The sequence below is a fragment of the Mobula hypostoma genome, chromosome 1 (assembly GCF_963921235.1).
Source record: "Mobula hypostoma chromosome 1, sMobHyp1.1, whole genome shotgun sequence".
Classification (NCBI taxonomy): Eukaryota; Metazoa; Chordata; class Chondrichthyes; order Myliobatiformes; family Myliobatidae; genus Mobula; species Mobula hypostoma.
In genome coordinates this window covers 245,005,240-245,024,363 of record NC_086097.1, presented here as the reverse complement: position 1 = coordinate 245,024,363, position 19,124 = coordinate 245,005,240, and the positions used below count along the sequence as shown (strand labels likewise).

The 19,124-nt window shown below is 44.7% G+C and overlaps 1 protein-coding gene across 2 annotated transcripts in view; it reads right to left on the bottom strand.

The window, feature by feature from the left end:
• The window catches only part of LOC134356070 (upstream-binding protein 1-like), a 146,880-nt gene extending 138,246 nt beyond the window's left edge, over window positions 1-8,634 (bottom strand). The window contains exons 1-2 of one of the 2 annotated variants that reach the window (XM_063066637.1): window positions 8,576-8,634; window positions 8,401-8,502 (exon numbers count right to left, since the gene is read on the bottom strand). In XM_063066637.1, coding sequence (XP_062922707.1) covers window positions 8,401-8,465 — 65 coding nt within the window. In that variant the 5' untranslated portion in view covers window positions 8,466-8,502; window positions 8,576-8,634. The remainder of the gene's footprint in view (window positions 1-8,400; window positions 8,503-8,575) is intronic. The other variant, XM_063066627.1, reaches the window with a different exon arrangement.
• Window positions 8,635-19,124: the final 10,490 nt, after the last annotated feature.

The following is a 19,124-nucleotide window of genomic DNA, read 5'->3' as shown; positions in this document are numbered from 1 at the left end:
GTTCTGCAGAGGTAAATTGTAAACAGTACAGCAAACAGTTTGCAGCCCTAGTGACAAGACCTCAGTGGTGGCCAGGTATTCATTATATTTATTTATGAAGATACAGTACAGTACAGACCCTTACAGCCCTTTGAGCCGCACCGCCAGCAAACCCTGGTCATGGGACAATTACAATGACCAATTAACCTACCAAATAGTACATCTTTTGATTGTGGGAGGAAAGCATTCGGAGGAAACCCGCGCAGTCTCAGGGAGAAGGTACGAATTCCTGACAGGCAATGGTGGGAAATGAATCCAGGTCACAGGTACTGTAAAGCAGCCATTCTCAACGGGAGCCAAATGGCCCCCTTGGGGGCCCTGGCACATTTGAAGGGGGCGACCAACTGAAAACTGTGAGAAGGGGAGCCCCAAGGGTTTATGGGGGCCCTGGTAACTGAACCGATGAAATACCCAAACAGCCACATTCATTGGAGTCAATAGTTTCCCTCCTATTTATAATATCTTTCCAACACACCGTTTGAATCCAGCGCACCCGGTAAATTCATTGCTTAAGCTCTTCCCACACAGCCTCACTTCAGAGTCAGTCGCGAATCAGACCGCACCGGGTCAACGTGTTCAATCAAGGGTTCTCGTATCCATTATCGCCATACTTCATTCTCCGAAGATCAGAGTGTCTTGCTCGGCCTTTTTCAGCCTAGTAACATTAAAGTATGTGTGTTTGGATATATTATACGTTAAGGTAGGTTGAGAAAAGTGTTTATTACTGCATAGGAAGTCACTGAAAAAAAATCCCTGGCTCCGGGTGACAGCATTTTTTGTCAGCAATGTATCTGTATTTTGCGTGCTTATCATTTTCAGAAATAATTCTACCCATGAGTTCCTTGGCAAAAATAAATGTCGGCAGCATTCACTGGAATACTTATCGTATGGTTTCATCGCATCTCCGCAAAGCCCATGTGTTTGAACTGCATGACTACATTGTCAAATGAAAGCATGAGGCCAAGCAAATTGAAAAAACATTTGGATACCTCGCATCCAGGTATGGTATGTTGGTAGGACTAGATGTTAATATCCGTTATGTGCACTCCTGAGACATGCTGCCTTGACCCTGTGAGGTGGCCGGTGAGTGGTGGCATCTTGTGGGTTATCAAGAGGGCGCCCTCCTTCCTCAGTGTTTCGGTGATAGGCCCACGACACCCCCGGAGGGTTCAGCAGTGAATCCCCTAGATGCCTTTCACTCACTTGGGGGCCCAGATGGAATCCTTTCTCTTCATCCAGAGCCACTGACTACCCTTTTCAGCAGCTCTGGACAGGTCTTTGACTGCTTGTCGGTGTGTCTTCCCTCGCACTCCCAACTCCCGGAGCAGCCTTGATGTTGACGTGGCTACAAATCCTCTGCGGCCTACTTCGACCGGTCGGACCCTTGCTTTCCGGCCACGTTGTCGCACATCGACTGCAAGCTCACCGTACCTCAGCTTCTTGCGCTCGTTTGCCTCCTCTATCACATCCTCCCAGGGCACTGTAAGCTCGATGATGTAAACGAGATGGAGTGAGGTCAACCATAGCGCAAGGTCTGGTCTGAGGTTGGTTAACGCGATTTCAGTTGGGAAGCAGAGCCTCTGGCCTAAGTCTGTCACCATCTTCCAATCACATGCCCCACGTAGTCCCCAGGTGTCTGATCTCGATGTATTGAGTCTGGCTTGACCCTCACCTTCCCGGACAAATGCTGTTAACAGCCAGCGGGATGAAGGGGGAGGGAGAGTGTTGACACTCATCCGCCGTCTTTCCAGCACTGCTGCAAGACACTGTAGCAGCTGGTTGTGCCGCCAGGTGTATCGGCCTTGAGCAAGGCCGGTCTTGCAGCCCACCGGCATGTGTTTTAGTGTTGCTGAAGTCGGGCAGACAGAGCACGTGGGGTCCTCTCCATACCACGGGCTGAGATTCATGGGAAGCAGGATAAACACCTAGAGTTCTTCAAAAACCTTCGAGATAGTTTCGAGAGAAGGGCAACGCTGCAACAAATGCCTATTCAAACGTCACAGAAATTAGAGAAGGGCCTTGTTGCATCATAAAAAATTAGTAAACTGATTGCTAAAACTGGAAATGCTCACAACATTGGGGAGTCGCCTAACCTGCCTTCAGTGTCCATAATAATACCTGATGTCATGAATTTGAGTGCCAAAGAAACAATTCAGGCAATTCCTTTGAGTAATTCCACTGTTGCCAAAAAAGTCGATGAGATGGCACGGGACATTGAAGAGGAATTGGTCAGTTTGTTACAATCCAAGAAATTCTCTTTACAATTAGACAAAACTACTTTACAAGATTACGACACCCTTCTCATGGCTTATGTGAGATTCTGGAACGGAAACAAACTGATGGAAGAGATGTTTGCTAGGAGGATTAAAACAGATACTAAGGGACTGTCTATTTCTGAAGAAGTCAAAAGTTACTTAAGTGACAACAATATTCCAATGGAGAATATAACTGCTTGTGGAACTGATGGTGCTGCTTCTGTGGTTGGTCGATACAGGGGATTCATCGCCCATCTAAAAAGAGTTATACCTTCTGTCTTTACTATCCATTGTATCATTCACAGGGAGCACCTAGTAACTAAAGACTTAAGAGGATGTCTCAATCTTTCGCTTTCAGTTGTCATGAAGGCTGTAAACATCATCAAATCCCAGGCCCTTCAGAATCGTCTTTTCCGGCAGCTGTGTGAAGAAAATGATGAAGACTTCCAGATGCTGCTGCTGCATACCGAGGTGAGGTGGCTTCCTAAGGGAAACTGTCTTCAATGTTTTGTTACACTCTGGGACACCACAGTTTCCTTCATGTCTGATAAAGAGCATGGAGAAAGACTCGTTGATGGTAAGGCGGACATATTTTATCTGGCAGATATCTTTCAGAAACTTAATTTGTTAAACAAGACCTTACAGGGCAAAAACAGTAACCTCGTAGATTGTAAGGAAGCAATTGTTTCTTTCTTTAAGAAACTCGGTCTATTGCCACAATATGGGACGTCGGGAATTTTTACAATTTCCAAACCTGAAGACAATCACAGAGGCACTGAAGGACGATGACCTTACTGTTTATGTGAAACATCTCAAGCAGATACACAAGGATATGCAAGAAAGATTTAATGACCTGTTAAACCTTGGTATCCCGGATTGGATTTTGAATCCATTTGAAGTACAACCCAGCCAAGTTCAGGCAGAAATTCCAGAGAGTTTGATGGATCTTCAGAGTGATATAACTGCACATCGTCAGTTCAATCAGTTGCAAAAAGATGTTTGGATCAAGAGTGATCTGCCGAATAAATTTACAGCACTAAGGGGAAAAGCCCAAAGATTTTTTATTGCCTTTCCCTCAACATATTTGGTTGAGAGTGGATTCTGCAAGGTAGTGTCCTTGACAAAATCCAGGAACAGAACTGATATCGCAACAAGAGGTGACCTCCGACTGTCATTGTCTAATTTGGAGCCCGATTCATGAAACTTGCAGAAAAGCACCAAGCTCAAGGATCGCATTAGGCCTGAGAGATGTTTGATTTCATACAGTCTTTGGTAAAGTTTTGTGCAGTATGTTGGAACGTTCAAGTTTTCTTGGTGTTCAATAATAAATGATTTTCTACCTATCTGCTCGTGTTGTATCCCTGTTTGAAAGGAGGATCCTGGAACCTGAGAAGAGCTCCTAAGGGGGCCGTGGCCAAAAACCAGTTGAGAATCACTGCCGTAAAGCATTGTGCTAACTACTACGCTTCTGTCTCGCAGCCTGAGGGAAGGACTTGCTCTCTAGTCTGGCAGTCCTAGTCTTGATGTTCCTGTGCCTCCTCCCTGTTGGTAGTGAGTCAAAGAGATCGTGGGATAGATGGTAGGGATCCATTGTTACGTCTTGGACGCCTTGTCTGTCATTCTCCTGTTAAATATCACAAATAGTGGGGGGGGGGGGAAGAGACTCAGGTGATCCTCTCAGCGATTTTTTTCCTATCCTCTGTAGGGTCTTGCGACCCGATGCCTTGCAGCATCTATACCACACAATGATGCAGCCAGGCAGGGCACTCTCGAATGTGCAACCTGTAGAGAATTGTTAGAAAGGGGGCGGGGAGCCTTGCACCCCTCAATCTCCTCAGAAGGTGTAGACGCTGCTGTGCCTTCTCGACTAATAAAGAGGTGCTGTGGGTCCAGGTTAGGTTATCCAATATGTAGAGTATAGGAGCAGGGATGTGATGTTGAGGCTCTATAAGGCGCTGGTGAGACCTCACTTGGAGTACTGTGGGCAGTTTTGGTCTCCTTATTTAAGAAAGGATGTGTTGACGTTGGAGAGGGTTCAGAGAAGATTCACTAGAATGATTCTGGGAATGAGAGAGTTAACATATGAGGAACATTTGTCCGCTCTTGGACTGTACTCCTTGGAGTTTAGAAGAATGAGGGGGGACCTGATAGAAACATTTCGAATGTTGAAAGGCATGGACAGAGTGGATGTGGCAAAGTTGTTTCCCATGATGGGGAAGTCTAGTACGAGAGGGAATGACTTAAGGATTGAAGGGCGCCCATTCAGAACAGAAATGCGAAGAAATTTTTTTAGCCAGAATGTGGGGTGAATCTATGGAATTTGTTGCCACGGGCAGCAGTGGAGGCCAAGTCATTGGGTGTATTTAAGGCAGAGATTGATAGGTATCTGAGTAGCCAGGGCATTAAAGGTTATGGTGAGAAGGCAGGGGAGTGGGACTAAATGGGAGAATGGAACAGCTCATGATAAAATGGCGGAGCAGACTCGATGGGCCAAATGGCCGACTTCTGCTCCTTTGTCTTATGGTCTTATGGTCTTCACTCTCTCCATGGCAGAGTCTTTGATGTGCAATGGAGAATGGTTGAACTGCACCTTCCTGAAGTCTCAATTACCTCTTTGGTCTTGTCACGTTGAGACTCAGGTTGTCATTCTAACCTGCCTAACCTATCTTCAAAAGATACGACGTCTAGTCTTTGCAAATAAAGTTTATCTTTAGCGTTGTTTCTCTTTTTTCTCATACTGCCCAACCTGTTGAACATTTGCAGCATTGCCTGTTTTTATTTTCAGGTTTGCAGCCTGTTCATTTTTGTTTGACATTGGGAAAGACGTGTGGATGGGAGAGTCCATGACCGGATACAGTTTGATCTTTCAATGTTGAGTGAAGTGGAAGTGTGAAATAAAAATAACTGGGATTTGGGTTATTCCCAAGTGTGTTCCAGTGTCTCACAGTGGTGTCAAAAAACAAACTTGCACTCAACAGCAGTGAGAACAAGGAATTGATTGTGGACTTCAGGAAGGGGAAGTCACACTGATCCTCATCAACTGGTTAGCAGTGGAAAGGGTGAGCAGTTTCAAGTTCCTGCATGTCAACGTCTCTGAGGATTTATCCTGGACCCAATTTATTGCTGCAATTGCAAAGAAGACACACCAGTGACTATATTTCATGAGGAGTTTCACAAGTGGCCAAGTGGTTAGGGCATTGGGCTCACGATCTGAAGATCGTGGGTTCGAGTCTCGGCCAAGGCAGCGTGTTGTGTCTTTGAGCAAGGCACTTAACCACACACTGCTCCAGTCCACCCAGATGAAAATGGGTACCGGCAAAATGCTGGGGGTTAACCTCACGAAAGACTGGTGTCCTATCCGGGGGGGTGGTGGGGTGGTCTCATACTCTCAATCGCCTCACGCCATGGAAACCGGCATAAACACCAGCCTGATGGTCGGGACAAGGCTCAGGACAGACTTTATCTCTTTTTTAAAATGAGATTTGGTATGTTGCCTAAGACTCCAGCAAATTTCTACAGCTGTACTGTGGAGAGCCCACTGAAAAGGCTGAAGGATTCAGTGCGATGTGGTCCACAAACTCTACCTTATCATTTTGCTAACTTTTTGCACTACATATTTTTAAATTAACGCAACATACATCAAAGTTGCTGGTGAACGCAGCAGGCCAAGCAACATCTGTAGGAAGAGGTGCAGTCGACGTTTCAGGCTGAGACCCTTCGTCAGGACTAACTGAAGGAAGAGTGAGTAAGGGATTTGAAAGCTGGAGGGGGAGGGGGAGATCCAAAATGATAGGAGAAGACAGGAGGGGGAGGGATGGAGCCAAGAGCTGGACAGGTGATAGGCAAAAGGGGATACGAGAGGATCATGGGACAGGAGGTCCGGGAAGAAAGACGGGGGGGGTGACCCAGAGGATGGGCAAGAGGTATATTCAGAGGGACAGAGGGAGAAAAAGGAGAGTGAGAGAAAGAATGTGTGCATAAAAATGAGTAACAGATGGGGTACGAGGGGGAGGTGGGGCCTTAGCGGAAGTTAGAGAAGTCGATGTTCATGCCATCAGGTTGGAGGCTACCCAGACGGAATATAAGGTGTTGTTCCTCCAACCTGAGTGTGGCTTCATCTTTACAGTAGAGGAGGCCGTGGATAGACATGTCAGAATGGGAATGGGATTTGTAATTTATAGTAATCTTTTTAATGCATTACACTGCACTGCTATCACAAAACAACAAGTATTGTGATGTTTGTCCGTATAATAAACCTGATTGTGATTCAGTTCAAAATTGATCACATTTCAACCCAGGTAAGTTTGCTAAAATTGGACCTGATGTTGAAATCATTCAGAATCGGCAGTAACCATGTTTACCCCTCCCCCCCCAGCCCCAAGTGCCTGCAGTTGGAGTGGTTGCCACTTCATCTAAAATATTTTAGATAAATGTAGAAGAGTTCAGGTCTTTCCTCCCAAGTTTATCAGGTAATAATTGCACTTTTAGAGAGACAAGTCTTAAATATGAAATCAATGAAGATGTTATGGAACACACACAAAATACTGGAGCACTGTTTTCTCAAAACTGCATGGGTTTCTCAAAACCATGCAGTAACTGAAATGCTCCCGCGCACATAGCCTCGTTGCCATACAGCAGCAGAAAGACAGATATGAGAAAAAGTTTACGCAACGTGAAAAATTTTCTTTGTTGGGTATTTGATTATTTCATTATACCCTGCAATTAACAAATACAATCAAAAGTATGTGATTTTAAAATTTTTATTCTAAATATTCATAGTATGCACATTACTATAAAACATTTAAAGTGCCCTCGATTTCCCACATCTGCAGAATCTCTTGTGTTTAGGATCTTATGGATCTAATTTATAATTTAGCCGGAACAAAAATAAGAGGCTAATAACAATACTTTGCCGATTTTTAAAATCCCAAATGGTTTAAAAATCAATTGCCATTAGATGCTCAAAATCGATTTAAAATGTTGCGTTAATCATGGTTGAAAAATCGAAATCAGTTTAACTTTGCAACGACTGTTTGTATGGGGATAACTTAATCCCCAGCAGTATACAGTGGGTAAATCCCGGCGCAGGAGCCCTCGAGTCTCTCCCCTGACCAGCAGAGATACAATTAAGCAAACGGCGGAAACGGTATTTCAGTTCCTAAATCTTGTGAGGAGGCGCAATAGCATAGCGGTTCGATTACGCCGCTGTCTGTAAATGTTCTCCCTGTCACCAGCGCGTTGGGTTTCTTCCCCACTCTGAGTGAATTGTCGCTGCGCTCCGCGGGCGCCAGGGGCAAGGCGACACTCGCCGGGTTGCCCCCGGCGCTACCCCCGCCGATCCGATGCCAAAGCGACGCGTTTCACATGTGTCGATTCACAATCTTCTAAAGCGATGTTCGCTGATTTTCTGCACTCTCTTTCTCACCGCTATCTCATTACTTGTGAGAATAAAAGTTAAGCGCGGGACAGTCGGCTTTTCTACCTCCAATATTTTGCTTTATCTTTAATCTTTATCTTTTCAGCACAACTTTATCAAGCTTTCACGGCATGACCCGATTTGACTCACAACGATATGGGAATTTAAGACCAGTGGCCACTAAAGAAAGGCGTTTCGCTTCACTCGAAGCAGTGGTAGGAAGGGGAAATGGTTGTCAAAATACTAGAGATTCTGCAGATGCTGGAAATCCAGAGCGACACACACAAAATACAGGATGAACTTTGCGGGTCAGGTCGCATCTATGGAGAGGTTTCAGGCCGAGACCCTTTATCGGGACTGGAACGGAAAGGGGGCAGAGGCCAGAATATGGTTTTGTGGAAGGTGGGGGGAGAAATGAGTACACGCTGACAGGTGGTGGGCGAGACCAGGTGAAGAGCAAAGTAAGTGGTGGGGGGGGGGGGAATCTCGGCCCTAAACGTCGACTGTTTATTCCCCTTCATAGATGCTTCCCGGCTTGCTGAGTTCCTCCAGCATTTTGCGTGTGTTACTCTAAAAAGGTCATCTCTTCGGGTTAGTTAAATTCATCAGCGCGCTCATAATGGTCGGGTGTAACGACACAGCACTGGTGGACTTTGAGAAAAGATTTTAGAAAAGATTGTACATTCTTACCGGAGGTAGCTGTTACTGTTGGGGTATTGATGGTACTGCTCGGGCTGCGAGTGCCAGAAGAGCATTTTATGATGTGGTCCGGTGTGTTCGGCCAACGGGTCACTGAAACCAAAGAAAGAGACTTGCGATGAACTGCCGTTGCGTCTGGCGCTTGCGGCCGCACCTGCCGACTCACCTATGGCTCTTTACCTGGGCGTCATTCGCACCTGTACGTCCCGTGGAGCCGGGGCGGCGAGGCGGCTCCGTCACGCCAACGGGCGGAAGTGGGGTGTGCTGATCACGGAGGCGTGCGCGTGAAAGCTGAAACTCTGGCGGAATCCAGACATTTTTCAGCAATATTATCTACCAATTATGCAGTCCAGGGCAATTGGTGTTAACCTGTCTGGTAATAATACGTTCAAAGCACATTATGACCAGAAAATACAGAAAAGTTAACAAATTTCACGATATATGCCAGTGATAATAAATTCTGATTCTGTTTCTATCCCAATATGTAGTGTATGTTGTGTGCTGGGGCAGCAGGCTGAGGGTAGCAGACACCAACAGAATCAACAAACTCATTGGCAAGGCCAGTGATGTTGTGGGGATGGAACTGGACTCTCTGACGGTGGTGTCTGAAAAGGGGATGCTGTCTAAGTTGCATGCCATCTTGGTCAATGTCTCCCATCCACTACATAATGTACTGGTTGGGCACAGGAGTACATTCAGCCAGAGACTCATTCCACCCAGATGCAACACAGAGCGTCATAGGAAGTCATTCCTGCCTGTGGCCATCAAACTTTACAACTCCTCCCTTGGAAGGTCAGACACCCTGAGCCAATAGGCATAATTTATATATTATTATTTGATTATTTATGGTTTTATATTGATATATTTATACCTGGTTGGTGCAACTGTAACGAAACCCAATTTCCCTCGGGATCAATAAAGTATGACTATGACTATGACTCTGTAGTGGTCCTGCAGAAGAGGAGCCTGTCTCTGAATTACGTATTGTTTAACTATTCATCAAATCAGAGGATCTGTCCTGGGACCAACACATAAGTACTTTCACAGAAAGCACGACTTTCTTAGAAGTCTGTGTAGATTTGGCATGTCATCTCAAACCTTGACAATTTTGTGTAGATGCACAGTGGAGAGTATCCTGACTGGTCGCATCATGGTCTGGCATGGAAACGCCAGAAAGTCCACGGAGAGTGGGGGTACAACCCAGGCCATCACTGGCAAAGTCTTCCCCACCGGTGAGCACATTTACAAGGAGTGTTGTCACAGGGAATGTAGGGGAGGCTTGACCCAAAAGCAAGCAGTGGAGATGATTCAGTGGGAAGCGATAACTTTAATAATAGACCACAAAATAACAAGCCACAAGGGGTCCGTCAAGCGAGAAAAGAGAGAACAGAAACTCAACACAATGGGCAACAAGGTAAACTTTGGGCTGGAAGCAACTGGTTGAGGCCGGCTGGTTCAATGAGTGACCAAGGGCTGAGGAGGAGATCTGGGGTTAAATAGGCTGCAGGTGACGGGTGTGGAATGAGCAGCAGGTGAATTCTATTAGTTGGATGGAGACTGGGAGGTGTCTGCAGGAGCAGGCCTGACAGGACCCCCACGCCTCCGTGTCTGACCCCCGACGGCCCAAGATGACTCAAGTGGGTCTGCTGGAACTCAGCGATGAGCATTGGATACAAGATATAACTGGACGACACCCAAGACCTCTCTACTGGGCTGTACCCTTCCTAGTTGACCAGGTACCGCACATCCGGCCCACAACAACATGAATCCATCAACCGGCTAACCATGTACACAGGACCACCTTGTTGCCTTGCTATGATGGTGCCGGAAACTAGCCAACCAAGTCAAGAAAAATTCTCACCTCACCACTGGCTCCAAACCCATTCCCCTGAAATCTGTATCTGCTGATTAAAGACTATTCTGCAATTTGTAAATGTTATTCCATGTTTACTTTATTAAAATCATTTACAAATGTGTATTACGATGTCTATGGATTACGTCCTGGCTAAATAAGTTGATGAATCAGTTTATCCAGATGCTGCTTGGAATGGCTGGGCAAACTTGGATTGTTTTCGCTGGAGCAGATGATGGGAGCTTTACAAAATTAAGAGAGGCATAAATAGTCAGCCAGAATTGTTTTCCCAGTGTTGAAATGTCTCATAGCAGAGATATTTAAAGTCGAGGGATTGGGGGCTGGGGGGACAAGTTCAAAGGAGATTGTGAGACAAGTTTTGTTAACACAGAGGAGTGGGTGCCTGGAATGCAACACCAAGTATGGTGCTGGAGGTAAATATGATTAGAGTCATTCCGTAGGCTCTTAGATAGGCAGGAAGTGGAAGAATATTGACTTTGTGTAGGCAGAAGGGATTCATTTTGGCATTTGATTACTGATTTAATCAGTTTGGCACAGCATCGTGGGTTGAAGGGCCTGTCTGGGGGCTGTACTGATCTATGTTTCATGCACAGAGATACAGTGAAAAGCTTGACTTGCATACTGTTCATACAAACCAATTCATTACAAGGTAAAGCATTAACACAGTGCAGAATGAAGTGTGACAGTTACAGAGAAAGTGCAGTGCAGGTAAACATTGAGGAACAAGGCAGATTGTGAGGTCAAGAGTCCAACTTATCGTACGAGGGGGCCATTTAATATCCTTACAACAGTGGGGCAGAAGTTGTCCTTGAGCCTGGGGTATGTGTTTTCCATCATTTGTATCTTCAGCACAGTGGGAGAGGGGGAAAGGGAGAATGTCCAGAAGAGGTGGGGTCTTTAATCGTGTTGGCTGCCTTACCGAGGCAGCGAGAAGTGTAGACAGAATCCATGGAGGGGAGGCTGGTTTCCGTGATGTGTTGAGCTCTGTCCTTACAACCCAAGATCACATAAACCTCATTCAGCAGGTTTCTGAGGTAATGTTGCTGTCTCTAGAGTCTTGATACAAAATACATACAGTACTGTGCAAAGTATATATATATATAAGCTAGGGTGCCCAAGACATTTGCTCAGTACTGGAGTAATTTTATGTACTGCACTGTACTGCTGTGACAAAAAAAAAAAATTTCATGACAGCCATGAGTGATGATAAACCTGATTCTGATACGGGTCTCTATTGTGGACTGAGAGTGGGAAGGGGGCAGGGAGATGGATCATGGTTGGGAAAAGGGGAAGGGAGCGGGAAGCACCAGAGAGGCATTCTGTAATGATCAATAAACCAATTCTTTGGAATCAAATGACCTTGCCTGGTGTCTCAGGGCTGGGTGTGTCTGCACCCGCATCACCCCCACCCCTGGCATTCCATCTCTGTCACCTGTTCCACACCCCTCCCGTGACATTCCAGATCTCGCCATTCCCAACATCCTTTCCACAAACTCACTCTCTGATCCACATTGACAAATACGGTACTGTACTGTACAAATTCTTAGGCACACTAACTATATAAATGTGCCTTTTGCACAGTACTGCAGACTAGAATACAAAAGCAAGGATGTAATGCTGAGGCTTCATAAGGCATTGGCCAGACTGCACTTGGAGCATAATGAGCAGTTTTGGGTCCCTTATCTAAGAAAAGATGTGCTGGCATTGGAGAGGGTCCAGAGGAGACTCATGAGAATAATTCCAGGAATGAAAGTGTTAATATATGAGGATATTAGATGGCTCTGGGCTTGTACTCACTGAAGTTTAGAAGAACGAGGGGGGGATCTCATTGAAACCTATCGAATACCGAACGGCCTCGATAGAGTGGACATGAAGAGGATGTTTCTTATAGTGGGAGAGTCTGGGACTAGAGGGTACAACTTCAGAATAGAGGGACATCCATTTAGAACAGAGTTCCAAGGAAATTTTTTATCAAGAGGATGGTGAATTTGTGGAACTCATAGAAACATAGAAAACCTACAGCACAATACAGGCCCTTCGGCCCACAATGCTGTGCCGAACGTGTCCTTACTTTAGAAATTACCTAGTGTTACCCATAGCCCTCTATTTTTCTAAGCTCCATGTACCTACCCAGGAGTCTCTTAAAAGACCCTATCGTATTTGCCTCCACCATTGTCGCCAGCAGCCCATTCCACGCACTCACCACTCTCTGCGTAAAAAACTTACCCCTGACATCTCCTCTGTACCTACTTCCAAGCACCTTAAAACTGTGCCCTCTCGTGCTAGCCATTTCAGCCCTAGGAAAAAGCCTCTGACTATCCGCATGATTAATGCCTCTCATCATCTTATACACCTCTATCAGGTCACCTCTCATCCTCCGTCACTTCAAGGAGAAAAGACCAAGTTCACTCAACCTGTTCTCATAAGGCATGCTCCCCAACCCAGGCAACATCCTTGTAAATCTCCTCTGCACCCTTTCTATAGTTTCCACATCCTTCCTGTAGTGAGGTGACCAGAACTGAGCACAGTACTCCAAATGGGGTCTGACCAGGGTCCTATATAGCTGCATCATTACCTCTCAGTTCTTAAACTCAATCCCACGATTGATGAAGGCCAATGAACCGTAAGCCTTCTTAACCACAGAGTCAATCTGCGTAGCAGCTTTGAGTGTCCGATGGATTTGGATCCCAAGATCCCTCTGATCCTCCACACTGCCAAGAGTCTTACCATTAATACTATATTCTGTCATCAGATTTGACCTACCAAAATGAACCACCTCACACTTATCTGGGTTGAACTCCATCTGCCACTTCTCAGCCCAGTTTTGCATCCTATCAATGTCCCGCTGTAACCTCTGACAGCCCTTCACACTGTCCATAACACCCCCAACCTATGTGCCATCAGCAAATTTACTAACCCATCCTGTCACTTCCTCATCTAGGTCACTTATAAAAATCACGAGGAGTAAGGGTCCCAGAACAGATCCCTGAGGCACACTACTGGTCAACAACCTCCATGCAGAATATGACCCGTCTACAACCACTCTTTGCCTTCTGTGGGCAAGCCAGTTCTGGATCCACAAAGCAATGTCCCCTTGGATCCCATGCCTCCTTACTTTCTCAATAAGCCTTGCATGAGGTACCTTATCCAATGCCTTGCTGAAATCCATATACACTACATCTACTGCTCTACCTTCATTAATGTGTTTAGTCACATCCTCAAAAAATTCATTCAGGCTCATAAGGCACGACCTGCCCTTGACAAAGCCATGCTGACTATTCCTAATCATATTATGCCTCTCCGAATGTTCATAAATCCTGCCTCTCAGGATCTGTTCCATCGTTACCACTCATTACCACAGTTGGCTGTGGACTCCAAGTCATTGGGTATATTTGAGGTGGAGGTTGATAAGTTCTTCATTTGTCAGGCTGTCAAAAGTTACAAGGAGAAGGCAGGAGAATGGGGTCAAGAGGGATAATAAATCAGCCATGATGGAATTGCAGAACAGACTCAATGGGCCGAATGGCCTGATTCTGCTCCAATGTCTTATATCACTTTTCTCCAACTCATTGAGTATAATTAAAGTGCAGGATGATAGGTTCTTGATTAGTAAGGGGTGAAAGGTCAAGGGGAAAAATCCTTGTAAAATTTCTCTGCACTCTTTCAATCTTATTTACAGCTTTACTTTAGGTTGGTGGCCTAAAGGGAGCTGTGAGGGGCAAGTTGTTGACACAGAGAGTGATGGGTGCCTGGAATGTATTTCTGTACTCTGTACTGCTGCCACAAAACAACACACTTTGTGACATATGCCATTGATATTGAACCTGATTCTGATCAGACGTCCTATCTGCATTAATGATCAGATGTACAGGTGTACCTAATAAAGTGGCCACTGAGTGTACGGCAAAATGTGTCATTTGCTTTGTAGGACCATAAGATACAGGAGCAGAATTAGGCCATTTGGCCCATCGAATCTGCTTCGCCATTTCATCATGGCCGATCCAATTTTCCTCTCAGTCCTAACCTCCTTCTCCCTGTATCCCTTCATACCCCGACCAATCAAGAATCCCATCTCAGAGAAACTTCTGCCTTAAATATACATAAAGACTTGGCCTCCACAGTCCCCTGTGGCAACTAATTCACCGCTCTCTGGCCAAAGAAATTCCTCTTAAATCTCCATTCTAAAAGGATGCCCCTCTATTCTGAGGCTGTGCCCTCTGGTCTTAGATTCTCCCATCACAGGAAACATCTTCTCCATTCTATCGAGGCCTTTCAACAATCAAAAGGTTTCAATGAGGTCACTCCTCATCTTCTGAATTCCAGTGAATACAGGCCCAGAGCCATCAAACGCTTTTCATCTGACAAGCCATTCAATCCTGGAATCATTTTTGTGAACCTCCTTTGAACCCTCTCCAGTTTTTAGCACATCCTTTCGAAGATAAGGGGCCCAAAACTGCTCACAATACTCTAAGTGAGAACTCACCAGTGCTTTAATAAAATTTCAGCATTATATCCTTGCTTTTATATTCTCGTCCTCTTGAAATGAACGCTAACATTGCATTTGCCTTCCTCAATACAGAGTCAACCTGCAAATTAATCCTTAATCTTTAGGGAATCCCGCACAAGGACTCCCAATTCCCTTTGCACTTCAGATTTTTGAATATTCTCTCCACTTAGAAAATAGTCGAGCCTTTGTGCATGACCAAAACACTTCCCGACATTTTATTCCATCTGCCACTTCTTTTCCCATTCTCCTAATGTTTAAGTCCTTCTGTAGCATTTCTATTTCCTCAAAACACCCTGCCCCTCCACCTATCTTCATATTGTCTGCAAACTTTGCAACAAAACCATGAATTCCATCATCCAAATTATTAACATATAATGTAAAAGGAATCCGTCCCAACACAGACTCTTGTGGGACACCACTAGTCACTGGCAGCTAGCCAGAAAAGACTCCCTTTATTCCCAGTTCTTGCTTTCTGCCAACCAGCCACTGCTTTATCCATGCTAGAATCTTTCCTGTAATACCATGGGCTCATGGTTTGTTAAGCAACCTTTTCAAAGGCCTTCTGAAAATCTAAGAACATAACATCAACTGATTCTCTTTTTTGTCTATCCTGCTTGTTATTTCTTCAAAGAATTCCAACAGATTTGTCAGGCAAGCTTTTTCCTTGAGGAAACCATGGTCTATTTTATAATGTGCCTCCAAGTACTCCAAAACCATACCCTTAATAATCAATCCAACGTCTTCCCAACCACTAGGTTCAGACTAATTAACCTATAATTTCCTTTCTCCTGCCTCTCTCCCTTATTGAAGACTGGAGTGACATCTACAAATTTCCAGTCTTCCACAACCATTACAGAATCTAGTGATTTTTGAAAGATCATTACTAATGCCTCCACGATCTTCTCAGCCATCACTTTCAGAACCCTGGGGAATACACCATCTGGTCCTGGTGACTTATCCACTGTCAGACCTTTCACTTTTCCAAGAGCTTTCTCCCTAGTAACGGCAAATTCACACTCTTTTGACTCCTGACACCTGGAACTTCCACCATACTGCTAATATCTTCCCCAGTGAAGACTGATGCAAAGTATTTATTCTGTTTGTCTGCCATTTCGTCGTCCCCTGTTACTTCCTCTCCAGCATCATTTTCCAGCAGTCTGATATCCATGCTCGACTTTCTTTTACACTTTATGTATCTGCAGAAACTTTTGGTATCCTCTTTAATATTATTGGCTAGCTTACTTTCATATATGCTATCTTTTTCTTCTTAATGACTCTTTTTCATTGCCTTCTGTTGGTTTTTAAAAGCTTCCCAATTCTCTAACACCCCATTAATCTTTACTCTATTCTACACCCACTTTTTGGCTTTGATTTCTCTTGTTAGTCACAGTTATATCATCTTGCTTTTCGACTACTTCCTCCTCTTTGGGATGTATATATTCTGTGCCTTCTGAATTGCGTCCAGAAATTCCAGTCATTGCTCCTCTACCGTCATCCTTGCCAGTGTTCTTTTCCAATCAGTTTTGGCCAGCTCATGCCTCTGTAATTCCCTTTACTCCGCTGCAGTATTGATATTACTGACTTTAGCTTCTCTTCACATTTCAGGGTGAATTCGATCATATTATGATCCAGTTTCTATTGCTTTCCTAGCAGTGTCTCAGAAAGGCAGCGTTCATTATTAAGGACCTCCAGCACCCAGGGCATGCCCTTTTCTCACTGTTACCATCAAGTAGGAGGTACAGAAGCCTGAAGGCACACACTCAGCGATTCAGGAACAGCTTCTTCCCCTCTGCCATCCGATTCCTAATTGGACATTGAACCCTTGGACACCACCTCACTTTTTTTTAATATACAGTATTTCTGTTTTTTGCACGTTTTTTAAAACGTATTCAATATATGTATACTTTAATTGATTTACTTATTTACTTAATTATTATTATTTTTTCTCTCTTCTATAATATATATTGCATTTAACTACTGCTGCTAAGTTAACAAATTCCACGACACATGCCGGTGATAATAAACCTGATTCTGATTCTGTAAGTGACAAATAAATTCTTCCTGGGCTTCCAGCCAGGTACAGCTATTGATTATAACCGATGTTTCAATGACAAACTCTGCCATCTTCATCAGGAATGATGCCTGGTCACGTCTAGTTTGATGGTATTTATACCCCCCCAGACAGTCCCACCTGATTCCCACAGTCCTCATCCAATCAGGTTTCTGCTTGTTTCCAGTTCTTTGTCTTTGCGAAAATGCTTTTCTTCTAGTTTTATTTCAATGGCTTCCTTTTCCAGGTGGTCCCAAAAGCCAATGGCGTGGCATATTTTCTGAAATCTTTCCATAGATGCTGCCTGATCTGTTGAGGTCCTCCAGTATTTTGTGTGTGTTGCCCTGGATTTCCAACATCTGCAGAATCTCTTGTATAAATAAGAACTTATCCAATTTCTCTTTCAAAGTTATCTGAATCTGTTTACAATGGCATTTCAATGTTGCATTCCAGATTACAACATTGCTTTGTATAAAGATAATTTTCATTTTTCTCAGTTTTGTTTCTTTGGCACGTATCCCAAACAGGTATAGTTAGTGCAGAGGTTCCCAACCTTCTTTATGCCATGGACCCCTACCATTAACTGAGGGGTCTGTGAACCCCAGGCTGCGAACCCTGGGGTTAGATTGATCTTGAATAGGTTAAAAGGTCGGAACAATATTGTGGGCCAAAGGGTCTGTACTGTGCTGAACTGTTCTATGATCTTTGTTCTTTGCTTTTAAGTTCTAGTTCTCAAAATAAGTTCTAACATTACAAACAAGAGAAAATCTGCAGATGCTGGAAATCCAAACACACACAAAGTGCTGGAGGAACTCAGCAGGTCAGGCAGCATCTATGGAAAAGAGTAAACAGTCGATGTTTCAGGCTGAAATGTCAACTGTTTACTCTTTTCCATAGATGCTGCCTGACGTGCTGAGTTCCTCCAGCACCTTGTGTGGGTTGCTAACATTGTATTTGTCTTCCCTACCATTGACTTGACCTACAATATAACCTTTAGGGGCTGGTTCTCCTGTCCTCCCAGTGAATCTGAAAACTTTGTGGAGCCGACAATGATGGTAGCTCGCACATTTCATTCTGGCCTAGCCTGGGATTGGTTTACACTTCAGTTTGAAGGCGTGTAAGGATCAGTCATCTGTCTGCAATTTGGAAACTAGCCCATTTCATACCCAGGGAATATTTATGGTTCAACCAATCTAAACATGCTCTGCATAACTTCTCTCTTTCAACAATACACATAGCCAGGTGTATCTGTTATTAGATACACAGTACAATACAAAACACTTCACATTCAGCGTATCTCACCCAAGGGCAGCTGCCTCAATACCAGTGGTGTTTGGACCCACACTTCCACAGTCCCGTCGTAATTCAAACAGATGCACACCATCGCTGGAGGTTTCAGATATAATTATGTTATATGCTGAGGCTTTATAAGGGCAAACTTGGAGTATTGTGGGCAGTTTTGGCCCCCTTATCTAAGAAAAGAGAGTTCAGAGGGGGTTCACGTGAATGATACCAGGAAGGAAATGGTTAATGTATTAGGAGCGTTTGCTGGTTTTGGCCTGTACCTGCTGGAGTTTGGAAGAGTGAGGAGGGATCTAATTGAAACTGATCAAATGTTGAAAGGTCCAGATAGAATGGACATGGAGAGGATGTTTCCTATAGTGGGGGAGTCTAGGACCGGAGGGAACAGCTCAGAATAGAGGGACGTCCTTTAGAACAGCTAATTTCTTTAGCTAGAGGATGGTGAATCCATGGAACTCATTGCCCCGGAATGCTGTGGAGGCCAAGTCTTTGGGTGTATTTAAAGCAGAGCTTGATAAGTTCATGATTAGTAAGGGTATCAAATGTTACAGTGAGAAGGCAGCCGAATGGGATTGAGGAGGGAAAATAAATCAGCCATGATGGAATGGAGGAGCAGATTCGAGCTCAGTGCCTTCCTTCTGTTCCCAAGTCTTCACCCAGACCAAAGTTTCCAAAGTTGAGGCCCGAGCGAAGGTCAAGGCTATGGACGGACAGTTCTGTGTGGGAGTGGAAAGAAGAGTTAACGTGCCTTCTGTCTTCAGTTTAGTAATTATGACTCTCATCCCAGGCTGGGACGTTAATTATCCTCACGGGCACCTGCATTTGCCTTTGTCCATTCTGGAACAGAACCGTTCAGCATGACCTTCTGATGTTGCTATTTAGCCAAGATCAGGTCTATGACACGGAGCTGAAAAGTCACAGAGAAACAGGCCCTTCAGCACAACCCGTCCGTGCTGCTCTTTCCCACCGACTCTAATCCCACG